The 14822-nt window shown below is 35.3% G+C and overlaps 1 protein-coding gene across 8 annotated transcripts in view; it reads right to left on the minus strand.

Annotated features, from left to right (window-relative positions):
* Nucleotides 1–972: 972 nt before the first annotated feature.
* The window catches only part of Stxbp5 (syntaxin binding protein 5), a 108091-nt gene continuing 94241 nt past the window's right edge, over nucleotides 973–14822 (minus strand). For all 8 annotated transcript variants that reach the window (XM_070010491.1, XM_070010493.1, XM_070010490.1 and 5 more), the window contains 6 exons: nucleotides 13937–14176; nucleotides 9775–10144; nucleotides 8800–8965; nucleotides 6393–6504; nucleotides 3746–3966; nucleotides 973–1946 (listed from right to left, as the gene is read on the minus strand). In XM_070010491.1, the coding sequence (XP_069866592.1) occupies nucleotides 1905–1946; nucleotides 3746–3966; nucleotides 6393–6504; nucleotides 8800–8965; nucleotides 9775–10144; nucleotides 13937–14176 (1151 nt within the window). In that variant the 3' untranslated portion in view covers nucleotides 973–1904. The remainder of the gene's footprint in view (nucleotides 1947–3745; nucleotides 3967–6392; nucleotides 6505–8799; nucleotides 8966–9774; nucleotides 10145–13936; nucleotides 14177–14822) is intronic.

The raw sequence follows: 14822 nt of genomic DNA on the forward strand, positions 1-14822 counted from the left end.
AATGAGTTTATATATATATATATATATATATATATATATATATATATATATATATATATATAAAGCAATTAGTAAACTGCCATTTTCATCAGACAGCTGATTATTAAACAAACAGAAATGTTATTCATTGGTACTTTCTACAAATTCAAAAACCTCTGAAAATGTTTGCATCTTTAAAATATTTCTTTTGGCTTAATCAATTATCTCCACCACAAATATTTACTCCCTACCCAATGATACCTAAACTTAGATGTAAACTTTTGTATCAGTAGTGCACATTATAAAATGTAAACAAACACTTTATTAATGAAAAGAATAAAGAGAAAAAGATGCATAACAGATTATGTGAAAAAGTTAAAATGTCTTACACATACCTTTAACAATTATGTGAAATAGAAAAGCAATCATGTTAGCTATCAATTGTGCTCTGATTATCTTGTAATGATTTTAAGCAATTTTTCATAGGACACTATTTAATGCCGATAACATTAATCTTAATGCTTTACTTTGCTCTTTGTGGTTTTAACAACAATAAATATTATCTCTGATTAGCCTACACAAAGAGATTGTTTACTTCCAGATCCACCAGTGGTTTCTTTTCTGTTGGCAATGCTATTCTAGTAGTCAATCATACACTGTCCACTGCTATATCAAGTAGCATTATAATCCATTACAGGAATAATTTAGTTACCAAAGTGTACATATTTTCCTTTCCCTAAGTTTATTAAAAATCTTGAAAGGGCATGTAGTGACTTCTAGTATATTTCTACAGAAAATAATTTGTAGGTCACCAGATTAGACTCTTACAGAATGACTGACAACAGACACTTGTAGTTTCCCACACCACCACATGTGCACTGAGATATAATTTACTCATCACCTGAGTGAATCAGAACTATCAGCAAATACACGGTATTTTAAAAAGGGAGCTCAGCATTTTACTGAAATAATGAAACAGTGTTCTTTTAGCAATTTTAATTAAATAATGCAAAGATACATTTGGTTAAACATTTTATAAAAATCCAAGCAAAATTAAAAACTTAGCCAGTTTCAACTCTTCTACAAATTTAACCAATAACTGTTTTGGTCAAATTCACCTTTAGCTGAATGAATAAGGGACAAAGGACGTTGAAGTAGTCTCCTCACCACAATGGAGGTTTTCCCACTTCCCACTCTGCATGGCTACTACACGGAAACTTCCAGAATGATGAGCAGTTCCGTCTGTCATGCTCCACACTTTTCTTTCCAATGAAAAGTGACATATCACTTTGTTTTGTTTTTGACAAAATATAAACTGAACACAAGTATATAATAACAAGAATCCAAGAGTAGCCCATACACAAATCAACTATGTGTATGTTTTGATTATTTAAAGCCCACCATTCAGCTTAATCTAAAGATATGGTAACAAAGTTTGTTTCTTTTTCACGAATGATACTGATGCCCAGTCAGTTTAAGGAAAGGAGAGTCCAAGACAGCTGTATAATTCAATCCAGTGACACAAGTCTAACCATTTCAGCTCAGGACTTCTGACTTATTGCCTCTCCCCTGAAACAGGTCAAACACTGATGGCAGATACAACGGCACAAAATCTTTTGGCATATGAAAGTTTAATACAGGAATGATCCAAGAAATAGTCCCTGCACGTCTCCTCAACATCCCTCTTTGTGTCTTCATCTGTCAATTCATAGCTGGCACACACTATGTGCTCCAGTTTGAGTGTGTGTGAACACTCCTCAGGCACAGCCACATGACTGAGGTAAAACAGTGCATGATTGTGCTAGGAAAGAACAGTTTTCAGTGATGAACACCCCATTAATGTTAACTTTCCTATGTAAATCAATGAAATAAAAAGGAAAACCATCTTTCCTTCTGGATGAGTTGGACTTAATGGATTTTGGTGGTTAGAACTGGTACCACTTCTTATCTTTGTATTTCAACATCATCTAAAGAAGAAAAAAAGAAAAATATTTTGAAAATGCTAGAACAATAGTATTTATAACTACGTTTTATATTTTTCCAAAACATTCTCTCTGAAACATTCTATAGAATTATTAGGTTGGTTACTTCAAATCAATTTAGTGAAAGCAATAAGTAAACATAGCTTTATGAGGAAAAATAACTATAAGCACAATTATGTCCCTGTATTAGTCAACAAAACATATGTCAACAGGTCAGATTCTTTTTTTTAGATGTGACATAATGTATGACAGGATTTTCTTTGTGAAAGGTGATATAGCTTGGTGACTAATACAGTGATCCACAAATAAGGCAATTTTCAAGTCTCTAAAATGAAGTCAAATGAGGGATTGGACATTTAAAGACTGATTCTATTACCCATCACTATGACTGACTGCCTCAATGTCCTGTTTTCCTTAGACTCCGGAATATTTGATAGAAGGTAAAAGCCCTTTGTTAATTAGAGTATGGAGATATTGTGAAATTAACTCTAGTGCTATATGCCTTAGGTACCACACAGGGTTAGGACCACAAAATTCCTGCCCTAGCTTACAGCTGAGATGCTTATGGACACAGTATAAGTATTCAAGAAGGATATCTGAATTTCTCTGGAATCCTAAATATCTCCCAGATCAAGCTCCTTCTCCCATGCATTGCAATTTTCATCATTCTTGAGTAAAGAGATGACTTCTGTTTGAACAATTTAAAAGAGACTATTACTGTAATTAGGTTCTCAAGTGTAAAAATAATTCATATGGTTAATTCAGACAACAAATTCAAAATGGCCTCAATGACCAGACTAGGAACTGATATAGGAGGCCGGTGCAAAGTAGAAAGGAGTAGAGATTTGTGCCAAAATTAAAAATGTGCATTTTACACAAAGGCTTTCAAAAGTTCAATTTTTAGTTGTTGGTATAATTTGTGGAGCGGAAGGGAAAAAACGAATTGTTTAAATAGGGATACAGGTGGACCCAACTGCAACAATGAGATGTACAAGTCGTTATGTCAAAAAACAAACTTTACAACTTTGGTGGGGGTGGGGGGGTGGAGGGAGTGGGGAGGGGATATGGGTGTGGGGGGGAATATGGGAAGGGATAGAAAGGGGAAACAAAGGAGGAAGCAACAATGCTTGATAAGAAATGTACTCATTATCTTGCCCATGTAATTGTAACTCCTCTGTATGGTATTTTCATAATAATAATAATAAAAAGTTCTATTTTTAAAGAGCATGATGTTTGTTAGGGAGCCCTACTTCATGGTCTCTGTTTCTGAGCTCATGATTTCTGAGGTCTATCGAGACAAACACATTGCAAAAGGCCTTCTCCAACCCTCCAGATAAATTAGCCCACAACATGGAACATGGACTTAGTGTTCTTTATTTCAATCAAAATTTTTGCCAATTTAATCTATTTTGATCTTCCAGGGAAAAATCAAGGAAACAGATTATTTTCTTCTCTAGGGTAAAATTTTGAGGAAGAGTCTGAGGAATTCAGGAAAATTAGTATTTTTATTGCAGTCTGTAAGAAACAGTTACAAAGCTGCTAGTATAGTTTATAAAGATTCTGAAGGGGAGCAGATTTCTTCAAAATGTATAAACTTAGTACTAAGATCAAAGGACTATTGAGATGTCCTTGTAATGGTTCCCTCTGGTGGCAAAACTAAGGAAATCTGTAATTGTACAAAGGACATAGGAAAGTTCATGTGTGTAGAAATACAACAGCTGTAGAAATACATACATTGAAGGTTTGCTTTCCCAAGTGTCTTAAGAATATGCTGACAGACATACCTCATGAGCATGTTTAGAAAACGAATCTGCACTTGATAACATAGCTGCAGTTCTTTCTTCCAAGTCACTAAGTTTCTGCCCTCTTTCATCCAGTGCCAACCTGGCTCTTGCTAATTCTCCAACAACTCCAGATGCTGCTCCTTTCACACCTTCTATGCCACCAGGACCAGGGATGTGCTGTGCTAGACTCCTTGAAGCCTTCCCAGAGGATGACTCTCCAACTGAAAAGATTAGAACAAAAGAGCAAGGCAAAAAGTGAAGGAGCATGGTTCAAATGGTAGAGTGCTTGCTTAACAAGTATGAGTGAGGACCCTGAGTTCAAACCCTAGTTTTGTCAAAAAAAAAAAGAGGAAAAAGTGGGAATTTTACTAATATAAAATCCTTCTAGCCAGACACTGGTGGCACATGCCTATAATCCTAGATACTCAGAAGGCTGAGATTTGAGGAACACAGTTTGAAGCCAGCCCAGACAGGAAAGTCCATGAGACTCTTATTTCCAATTAATCACCGAAAAAGCTGGAAGTGGCGCTGTGGTTCAAGTAGTAGAATGCTAGCCTTGAGCAAAAAAAAAAAAGAGCCCAGGGAAAGCATCCAGAGTACAAGCCCCAGGACTGGCAAAAAGGAAAACAATCCTTCTGTATGACAGTATAATTTTGGACTGAGTGGCAATGTAATTGAAAATATATAATTAACTTTATAATTAATGAACTTCAATTATAATAGTTTTAATAATTTCTAGGTACTTTTCCAACCATACAAATATACAATGTCCATTAACAAAGATTTTTCTCTATACTACTTCAAACAGCAAGACTTCTCTTTGAACTAGTATTTGAACTGCAAAATGAGCAGGTAATTACTTGTTCATATGAATAACAGCATGTGAATAAAAATTTACATAACTAAAAGATTATTCATTTAGAAGGTTTAAATTTAAATATACAGATTTGGTTTTAATCTATTTTCTCTTTTCTTTGAGAAAATAATCTCATCAGGTATCCAAGGCTGGCCTCAAACTCATGATCCTTCTGCCTCAGCCTTCTGAGTCCTGGGATTATAGGCATATGCCACCTATACATCCAGCCTACTCCCAACTTCTTGTTTTGTAAAATTACTATCCACAGAGTTAAAAATATTCCATATTAGTCTTTAAAATCTGTAGATATGGGGTATCTCTGTTTCCATTTGTCTTTCACTTACCAATAAGTCAGATTTTCCCTTTAAAAGACCATAGGATTGTTTCCTTTTACTTCACAATTCAGTTCCTGAATATCTAACACCTGGTTCACTCCAAATCTTATATTCATTAAAGGTTTATTTATTCTGATCCATTTGCTTTTAAGCTTACATTTCTTTCTTTTACAAAACAATATAACTGAAAGGCCATATGATCGTCTCTCAAGGTAAACAACTCTCAAAGCTGTGCAACCATTGCCACCATCTACTACTAGGGCACTCCAAAAGAAGCCCATACTTGTTAGCAGTCATTTTCTAGTCCTCCTCTTCCGAGTGCTTCTCTACCACTAATTAATTCCTTCTCTATAAATTTGCCTATTCTGATCATTTCATGCAAATCAATTTATACAGCATGTTGCCTTTTGTGGCTGGATTTTCACTGAGAACAATGTCACAGCTCATCAGGTGATAGATATTTGGTTAATTTCTTTTTGGCTGTTATGATAAGGTTATCAGTAAACATTTGTAGATTTTGTGTGAACAGTGGATTTTTGTTCCCAAGAGTGAAACTTCTTGCTGAGTTATGTGGTAACTCTATTTAACTTCAAGGAACTGTCAGATGGTTTTAAAAAGAAGATGTACCATTTTTCATTGCTATGTATGAGCCTTCTAACCTCTCTGCATCCTTGCCAGTATTTTTGGTTATTTATGATGGATTAAATACTGCAGATGTTTTACAAGTTAAAGGCATTGCTATAGTTTGATTCTCAGTATCCTTTTCAGAGTTATGTGCTGTAAGTCTGGTACTAGCTGATGGCACAGTTGGAAGCTGTTGGATCTTTTAGGATGTGAGGCTATGAGAGGGAAAGTTGGGTTCCTAAGGGTGTGCTCTTGAAGGGGAAATGGGACCTCTCCCTCTCCCAAACCCTATTCCTCTCTGCTTCCTGGCTGCCATGAGGGGCCGCTGTGTTCCATTATGTGCTCCTAACTGTAATGGTCTGCTGGGCCACAGACCCAGAAACGAGGGTCACAGACTGACAACAGTCTGAAGCCAAGAGCCAAAATAAACCTTCCCTCCTTTTAAAAGTGCCATACATCTAATACAGTCATCAGTTAAAGGTAATCATAGAAATAAAAATGAGATAACATATGGCATAAAGAAAATACTTCTTAAACAATCCATTTAAAGTTGTAAATATTCCTTTTTAAGCTCCTTGAAATAATTTTACTTTGGATTCCTTGAGAAAAATATTTTCCTGATTTATAATACAATGAAAAAATAATTTTATGTATTTTATTAATATATGTATATATATTTCTACATATCTATAAATATATCTTTAAAATGTGTGATATTAGTTGCTGTAACCAAGAAGAAAAAGTGAACAAAATTTACACATGTAAGAAGTTTATACCACTGGAATGTTTCTTTCTTAAAGATGTATCATCTGAATTACATAAATGAACTCACATAGTTCTTCTCTATCAAGAGACTGAGCACCACCTCCAAACAAGCCTTTAAAGAATCCCCTGTTCGGTGCCTCAGGTGTTTCCACAGGAGTGAAGAGTTCACCCAACATCTCCTTTAAAGTCAAAAGAAATTGTAGTCGTTAAAGCTTCAGGGAAACTACTCTGTAAGTAACAAGATAATCACTCTAAAATCTTTCATGTGAACTTGCAACATTATATGTTGAAATTTAGGGCTAACTTGATGCTTTCTTCTTTCACTGGATGAATTTCTTTGCATTGAAGGCAAAGGCAGACTTCTACTTAGACCGTAAGGACAATGTTCTTGTTGCTGGTATTTTTGAGACAGTGTTCACTATGAGCTCAGGCTAGCCTGGAACTTGATTGTCCTGTCTCTGCTTCCTTGAGTATTAGGTTTACAAGTGGGTAGCAGTAGGCCTATGAGGATTTAAATGTTTCCACCAAATATTCACATAACTTAAGAATTGATAACTCAAGAATTGATAACTAGATTATTAGTTCTGCCTTCTTATATCAGGAAGAAGAAACTTTTATATTAGTAGGTCAAGTAGTTTAATGTAGTTATGATAATGTACAGTTTTAGAGCTATATGGAGTCAGAAAACCACTAATTTAGACAAACTAACGTCCTTTTCCATAAACATTACTAGGAACACAATTATGCAAACATACATCTGGAATTTCAGAAATCTGGCAGGAAGCTGGAAAGAGTTCCTTCCATACTGCCAGATTTTTGAGTCAGTCATGCTAAATCACAGAGTGACATGACATGCAAAAAGTGACAGTGAAATACAAAGCTTTATTTACTTCACTTAAAACTACTGTTCATATTTCATCACTTATTAGGTGTTTAATGAACTCCTTTCCCTTCCCTTCTCTTTTCTCCTTTTCTTTTCCGTTCCCCTTCTTCCTTTTCTCCTTGTTTGGTAAGCTTCTTCTCTTCCCTTCCCCTCTCCTCTTTTTTAATTGAGCCATGCTCCTGTTCTTTTGCTTTCAGGTTTTTTTTTGTTTTTGTTTTTGTTTTTTGCTTTTGTTTTGTTGAATTAGTCTTATGTTTTTGCCTAGATGAGACTTGGGGTTAAATCCTCCAACATTCACCTGCCAATTAGGTTGGACTTCAGGAGTGAATCCCATACCCAGCTTGTTTTTGAGACAGTGTCTCACTGACCTTCTATCCATGCTGGCCTCAAACTACCCTTCTCCTCCTGTCTGCTGTCTAGAATAGCTGGGACTATAAGCATGCATCATCACATTTGGCTCTTCAAAAATGATTAGGAAATGCAGATGGTTCCAATTTTGTTGAAGTTATTGATTTATCCTTTCACAAATGGTACTTTTGGCATCACAGCTAAGAAACTGTTATCTAACTCAAAATAACAAGAGATTTTCTGATTCCTTCCAGAAGTTTTATAGTTTTTTAAATTTATGATCCACTATGATCCACTGTGAGAAAATCTTTGTATGTAGTATGAGATATGGGTGAAGGCTCACTTTTTTTTTTTTTTTTGGTCGGTCATGGGGCTTGAACTAGGCTTGGGCGCTGTCACTGCGCTCTTCAGCTCAAGGTGAGTGCTCTACAGCTTGAGCCATAGCACCACTCCAGTTTTCGAGTGGTTTATTGGAGATAAGAGTCTCACCAACTTTCCTGCCCAGGCTGGCTTTGAATTCGAGATTCTCAGATCTCAGCCTCCTGAGTAGCTAGGCTTACAGGTGTGATCCTGTTACAGGTGTGATAGGCAGTGATGAAAAGGCAGTATTTCTCTGCTGCAATGCCTTTTCAAAAATATGTTGTCTACAGAGACATATATATGTAATATATTCCTGAATACTCTATTCTGACCCATTGATTTAACTGTCCATTTGATGTCAATACCATGTTCCTTTGATTACTGTAGCTTTACTATGATTCTTAAAATAAGGCTCTTGAACTTTGTCTCTTCATTGTTTTGCCTATTTTACTTTTCTTCTATTTATATATTAAATTTAGAGTAAATTGTTAGAAAAAAATTTTTTTCCAGTACCGGCCTTGAACTCCAGGCCTTGCACTCAACCATTTGAGTCTCCAGTCTACCCTGCTGTTGTTCTTTTTGCTAGGCTGCTCTGAGTGCAATTCTGCTACTTATGCTTCCTGACACAGATGAAATGACAGGCATGCTTTTTCCATGCCTAGCCATTTTTGTTGAGATAGGGTGTTAAGAACATTTTTCCAGTGCTAGACTCGAACCAGTCCCCAGATCGCTGCTTCTTGAGTAGCTAGGATTATAAGTATGAGGCATCAGGGCCTGACTAAAAGTTAATTTTTAGCAACAACAATAACAAAAAACCCACTGGAATGCTGATTAAATGTACAGATTTCACTGTTACCTTTAAAGAAAGAACAACTTCATTTACCTGAAGATTTTCACATGTCTCCTGACTATACGTAAGTCTCTGAATTTCCGTGGGTGAAACAAGATATAATGCTTGTCCATTGTTGGTGAAGCAGAATGTTCTGGCTATCCGCATATTGGTAAGGGGTAAGTAATACACATCCAACAGAGGCCTTAAACTTGGCAGACTTGAGAAAAATGTTAAGAAGTTAATAAGAAACATGGCAAGTTTTAGTTTTATGAAAATTATTACAGAAGTTAAAAATGCATGGCCAGGATTTTGTGATTTAGATGATTGATATCCCTGAAAGAGAAAGAAAATGATTTATATCCCTCATACAAGCATTCACTATTAGGTGGAGGAGACTGAATTCTCAGTGTATAAAACTATGATAAAAGAATATTTTTGGGGGGTAAATTTACTTATTTATTTTTGCCAGTCCTGGGGCTTGAACTCAGGGCTTGGGTGTTACTACTACCCTACCACAGTGAGCCACAGTGCCACTTCTGGCCTTTTCTGTTTATGTGGTACTGAGGAATCAAACCCAGAGCTTCATGTATGCAAGGCAAGTGCTCTACCACTGAGCCACATTCCCAGCCCTGAAAAAAGGAACATTTTTAAGACCTATTTCATTTTTTGTTATCTGAGAAGGAAGTGCTGTGTGATCCAAAGAGGAAGTGCTGAGTGATCTGAGGAAGTGCTGTGTGGTATCTAAGGAGGAAGTGATCTGAAGAGGAAGTGTATGTGATTGTTCTCTTTGTGATCTGAGGATGCAGTGATCAGTGATTTAAGGAGGAAGTACTGTTGTGATGTGAGGAGGAATTGCTGTGTGATCTTAGGAAGTGCTGTGTGTGTGTGTGTGATCTGAGAAAGCAGTGCTCTGTGATCTGAGGAAGCCTGTGTGATCTAAGGACGAAATGCTGTGCATGTGTGATCTGAGGCAATGTTGCTAGTGAGGAGGAAGTGCTGCATTGTTTAAGAACATCTCATTCTTACCTGAAAGTCATAATATGACCATTTGCACAGAAACACGCAAGGCAGATGCTGTTGCTCAAAGATACAATATCTCCTCGGAGTACGAACGAGGTCTCAGTAATGTTCTGCTTATAAGCACAGTTTTGTGTTGGCAGTGAGATCACTTTTGCCTGCTTTTCAGAACATATCACTGCATACTGGTTTTCACTCATTTCCTGAGAAGATGAGGGGGATACTGAGACAGGCCGCCGCTTTTTTAATTTCTCCTTCTCATCTTTTTCTTCAGGAACATTGTGTTCTTTCCAGGGTTCATAGGCAGGTGGTATTAAGCAGCCTGTGGCATCCAGAAAGGCCATCCTCAAAACTGCACCTTTTAGTCTCAATATAGTACCTAAAATATAGAAATTTAGTACATACCTGAAATATTTTAATCCACAGAGTAAATATGTTTATCACTAATCTAGACTCTACAGTTGAAAACATTTATTTTTATAAGTCATGGGTTTATTTTTTCTTTTTAATTATCTTCAAACAGTTGTGAAAAGGGGTTTCAATGTAATGTCTGTGTACAATGTTTCTTGATCAGTCACCCTACCACAACCCCCACTCCATTTTAAACTGAATTTATATACTAGTCATAGGCAAGATTAAAAATTCAAGCCAAATATTTTTTTTATATTACATGCCTCTAATAGATAAATACCACTGACTGACAATTGGCAATTTAATTAAGCAGGGTCAGTTTGAGTAAGCCCTGGCATCTAGAACTATAACACCTTTCATGGCCAGTGAGTGTACTGTTATGAGCCTGAGTAGACAGCAGATGGCATCTAGCACTGTCCAATATGACAGCAACTAGGCTGATGTGTCTAAACTACTGGAAATGTTCCTGTCCTTTGTACAACTGTGGTGTGCTCTGACAGTAAAACACATTCTATATTTGAATGCTTTAACAAAAAAAAAAAAAAACAACTTAATGTAAAGTCCTTCACTGATTTAAAAATAAAAATTGTATTTTGAAATGACAGGATTTTAGCTACAACAGGATTAAAAAAAAATATTAAAATTTATTTTGAGGGCTAAGATGTAGCTTGTTGGTAGTTTTGCCTAAAATGACTCATCTATTTTTTTCTGGTAGCTACTAGAAAAATTCATGTGGATTACCTTACATTTCTAATACACAGTTCTGACTGAGGGGAACAATAAGAAAAACAATCCTAGGTATTCCTTAACTATGCCTCTAAAATCATAATTGCTTTGTAAAATATTCACCAATAAATAGTAGATACAATCAAAGCATTACTTTGATATGACTGCAGTCCTAGTTTAGGGGTTACATTTATTGTCTGCTTTCATTAGTTGTACCTTTTAATGCTTGAAAATGCACACTTATTTCTAAATAAGCTAAATGACATTAATTTACAAAAGGATATAGCTGCATTCTAGTTCTTAATTCAATGGTTCTTGATGTTTTATTATTTATATGTATATATTTGGTGTAGCATACAATATTTTCATATATTATTTCCTTTTACTTCTAAGAGAAAATGTTCCTGATGTGCTCTCCTAATTTCATTTTATTTGTCTGTGCTGGGGCTGTGTTCTGGGGCTTGAACTCAGGGCCTGGTGCAGTCCCTGGGCTTTTTTTTTGCTCAAGCGCTCTACCACTTGAGCTCCACTTCTGACTTATTATTGCTTAATTAGAGATAAGAGTCTCAAGGACTTTCTTCCTGGCTGGCTTTGAACTGCAATTCTCAGATCTCAGCCTCCTCAGCAGCTAGTATTCCATGGCATGTCTGGCCATCATAATTATTTTTTTTTAAAGAAAAATCCCTTCTTCTTTTGTTTTCTCTAAAGTAAGGTTGCTAGATAAAAGTAAGAATATATCAATTTAAATTTCAGATAAATATATTTTTAGTCAAAGTATGTTCGGATTATATTGTTTTTGAATACTGCATAGAAAATATATTGGAAACTATATGTAATTCGAAATGAAAATTTGACTGGACATCCATATATTTGTTGACTAAATGCCAGTAATGACAGACTCCAGGTTTGGCCAAGTAGATAAATTTACTATTTTAAAGCAGTGTGGTTGAAAAATGAGATACATAAGCAATTTTAATCTTATAGTTTTAAGTAGTATTAATCTTAAAAAGTATTTTAAAGTCAGCTGTCTTTCATTTGGTTTAGTCAGAGTCCTGGCTTTAAATCCTGATAGGCAAGCTAAATATTCCATGTTAATTTTGTATTACATACATGGACCTATTAGGTCCATTTTCTAAAAATGGCCTCAAATGACACTTTAATGTACATTGTCCTTCAGAAGACAAGACTTTTTCCCAAAAGGATACTCCAATGTATGGCTGCTCTGCAGCTGGTATGACTTTTAGGAATGTTTCCCAGTGGTAACTAAAGGGCTGTATCTTAAAAAAAAAAGTGACAAAGTAGGTTATTTCTGTTATATTTTTGCCAGGTACTGGGTTTGAACTCAGCATCTAAAGCTTGGTAGAAGCAAGTACTCTAAGACCTGATCTGTATTTGAAGTCGTTCTGTATTTTGAGTTTCTTTTCCAGATAGTCTTATGCTATCTTTACCCAGACTGGACTTGAACTTCAATTCTTCTATCTCCATTTCTTGAGTAGCTGGAATTATACATACACACCACCATGCCCGACAGTTTCATGTTCTTAAGCACAGAAAGCTATCTACTTGAGATATCCATCTCTTTTCACAGTTCCATTATAAATATATAAAAATGTGACATGAATGTTACTGATATATTTTTCAATAGGAATCTCATGAAAAACCACCCTCAAAGCTTTCATTGTTGAGAAGGAATTTATAAAGTTCCATTTAGCTATGACAAATATAGATTATTTTTGTATCAAATAACTTTATAGTTAATTTTATTGCAAGTTGGAAAACAGTCTACTGTTTATATAGTTAAAGAGTAAATGATTTAAACCTTCTTTCATGTATTGGAAACATTTTTGTTTACATAAAACTAACATGCCAATTGTACAAAATTTAGAAACAAATTAATGAAGAGGAAAATAAAAATTACTAAGTCCTACAAACTAGTAATAATTTGTATTAACATTTTGATTTTCACCTTTCCAAGATTTTCCTTTTTTTTCTGTTCCTACACATGTACTGGTTTCTTACAAACAAGGAATAAGATTTTTAAGAATGTCATCATTATGTAACCTCATTTTTCAATATAACAGCTAAATGTACAGTATCCACTCACCAATTAATTGAATTGAAGTGCTTTTAAAATGCTAAAATGCAAGAATTGTAAAAGTCCATTATAGAAATGTACCTAAAGTCCATCCATTACAGTCATGGTTACTTTTATTTGGATGAGCACAAGCAAGCAGTAATGAAAACCAGACATCTCAGTTATTTCTATACCTAATAAACTCAATGCATCTTTGATACAATCCTGTCTTATTTTTAATAAGGCTGACAGAAGTCACTTTTTCCCAAAAGAATTTCAGATCTTACTTGGTAATTTTTAATAAAAATGACATCTAATACAGAATTTTAGAAATAAACATTTCAGTTTTTCCCTCAATATCCAGCATATTACTGCTTAGAAAATGGAATATTTGAGGTATTAGGATCTATTACTATACTATTTCCCCCTACTTTCTTATGTTCTAGTTAGATCCTAGAGTTTAAAAAGTGAAAAACTTGAATGGCTGTGTAAATTGATATTCTGAAATCATATTCCAACTATTCCTTTATTTAAAGCGTAAGATTAGCTGGCACTGGTGGCTAACATCTATAACCCTAGATATTCAGGAGGCTGAGATATGAGGGCTGCAGTTCGAAGCTGGACTGGGCAGGAAAGTCTGTGAGACTCTTATCTCCAATGAACCACCAAAAATGCCAGAAGTGAAGGTTTGGATCAGGCTTCAGTGGTAGAGTGTTAGCCTTAAATAAAAAGCTAAGAAAAATTAAGGGACAGTGTTCAGACTGTGGGTTGAAGCCCCAGGACCCACACTCACACACCCACACACAAACACACACACACATACACACACACGTACGTAAGATTTTTACTGTTTTACTTTTATTTTAGAATTCTTGGATCAATAATGAAAAACAAAGGCTTTTAGTTAGCTTATAGCAAGTCACAAATATAGCACTGTAGCTGTGCACCAACCATACATACCACTTGGAGACACAATCACTGGCTGTAGGAGTCTTTGTTCTCCCCCTGGGGGAAGGTTCAGGGCAATGACTAGCACTGTTCCTAGTGTTGTTCCAACCCACAGACATGGGCATGGAGATGAGTCTGCCTTTCGAGTGTAAGTTTCACAGAAATGAAGAGCAGAGATGGCTTCTCGGGATTCTTTATCAATGCTGGTTACACTCGAACTCCGTGATCTGCTGAAGGAATTATCCTTTACATCTGAAATGATTTAAAATGTTGTGAGACTGCTCAAGTTAAAGAAAAAAAATCACACTTTCTGGTATAAACTTTGTCAAGTAGTTAAGTCTGTAAAAGAAAAAAAGAAAATTTATGACATACTTACATTTTAATTTCCTCTCAATAGAAATGAAAAACAACTTTTATGTTCTTAGAATTTCCACTTTGCTTACATGTAAAATAGGAATAAATAAATCCACAGTTCTTATGAAAAGGGATGTTTTCAATTGAACTTTGGAGTGTGACCTTTGGCATTTTGGCTACTTCTTGCTTCTCTAATTTCAACCATATCACCTTATCTTCTCATTTAGTAAAACCATTAGGTAAAACTAGAAAAGTGAAGGTCGTATCAATTGTCTACATGTCTGTTATAAAATTTGTGTAAGTACTGTAACAATGGATTTTTTTCCAATCATCCCACATGAATATTCATCCAAGCAATAAAAGCTTGGTTTCCAGTTTACTTCAATGTCAAACTAATCAGTAGTCATCTAAGAAATTTTTCATCAAAATGTATAACTGGTATCTCAATACACAATGCATATTTCCTTTACTCAGCTTTGACTGTAGTATTGTGGATATTTAAAAATTATAGTAATCAATCTCTCTTCAGCTACTTCTCTGGGGC

Source organism: Dipodomys merriami, unplaced genomic scaffold (genome assembly GCF_024711535.1).
Source record: "Dipodomys merriami isolate MVZ:Mamm:240054 unplaced genomic scaffold, mDipMer1.0.p SCAF_8, whole genome shotgun sequence".
NCBI lineage: Eukaryota > Metazoa > Chordata > Mammalia > Rodentia > Heteromyidae > Dipodomys > Dipodomys merriami.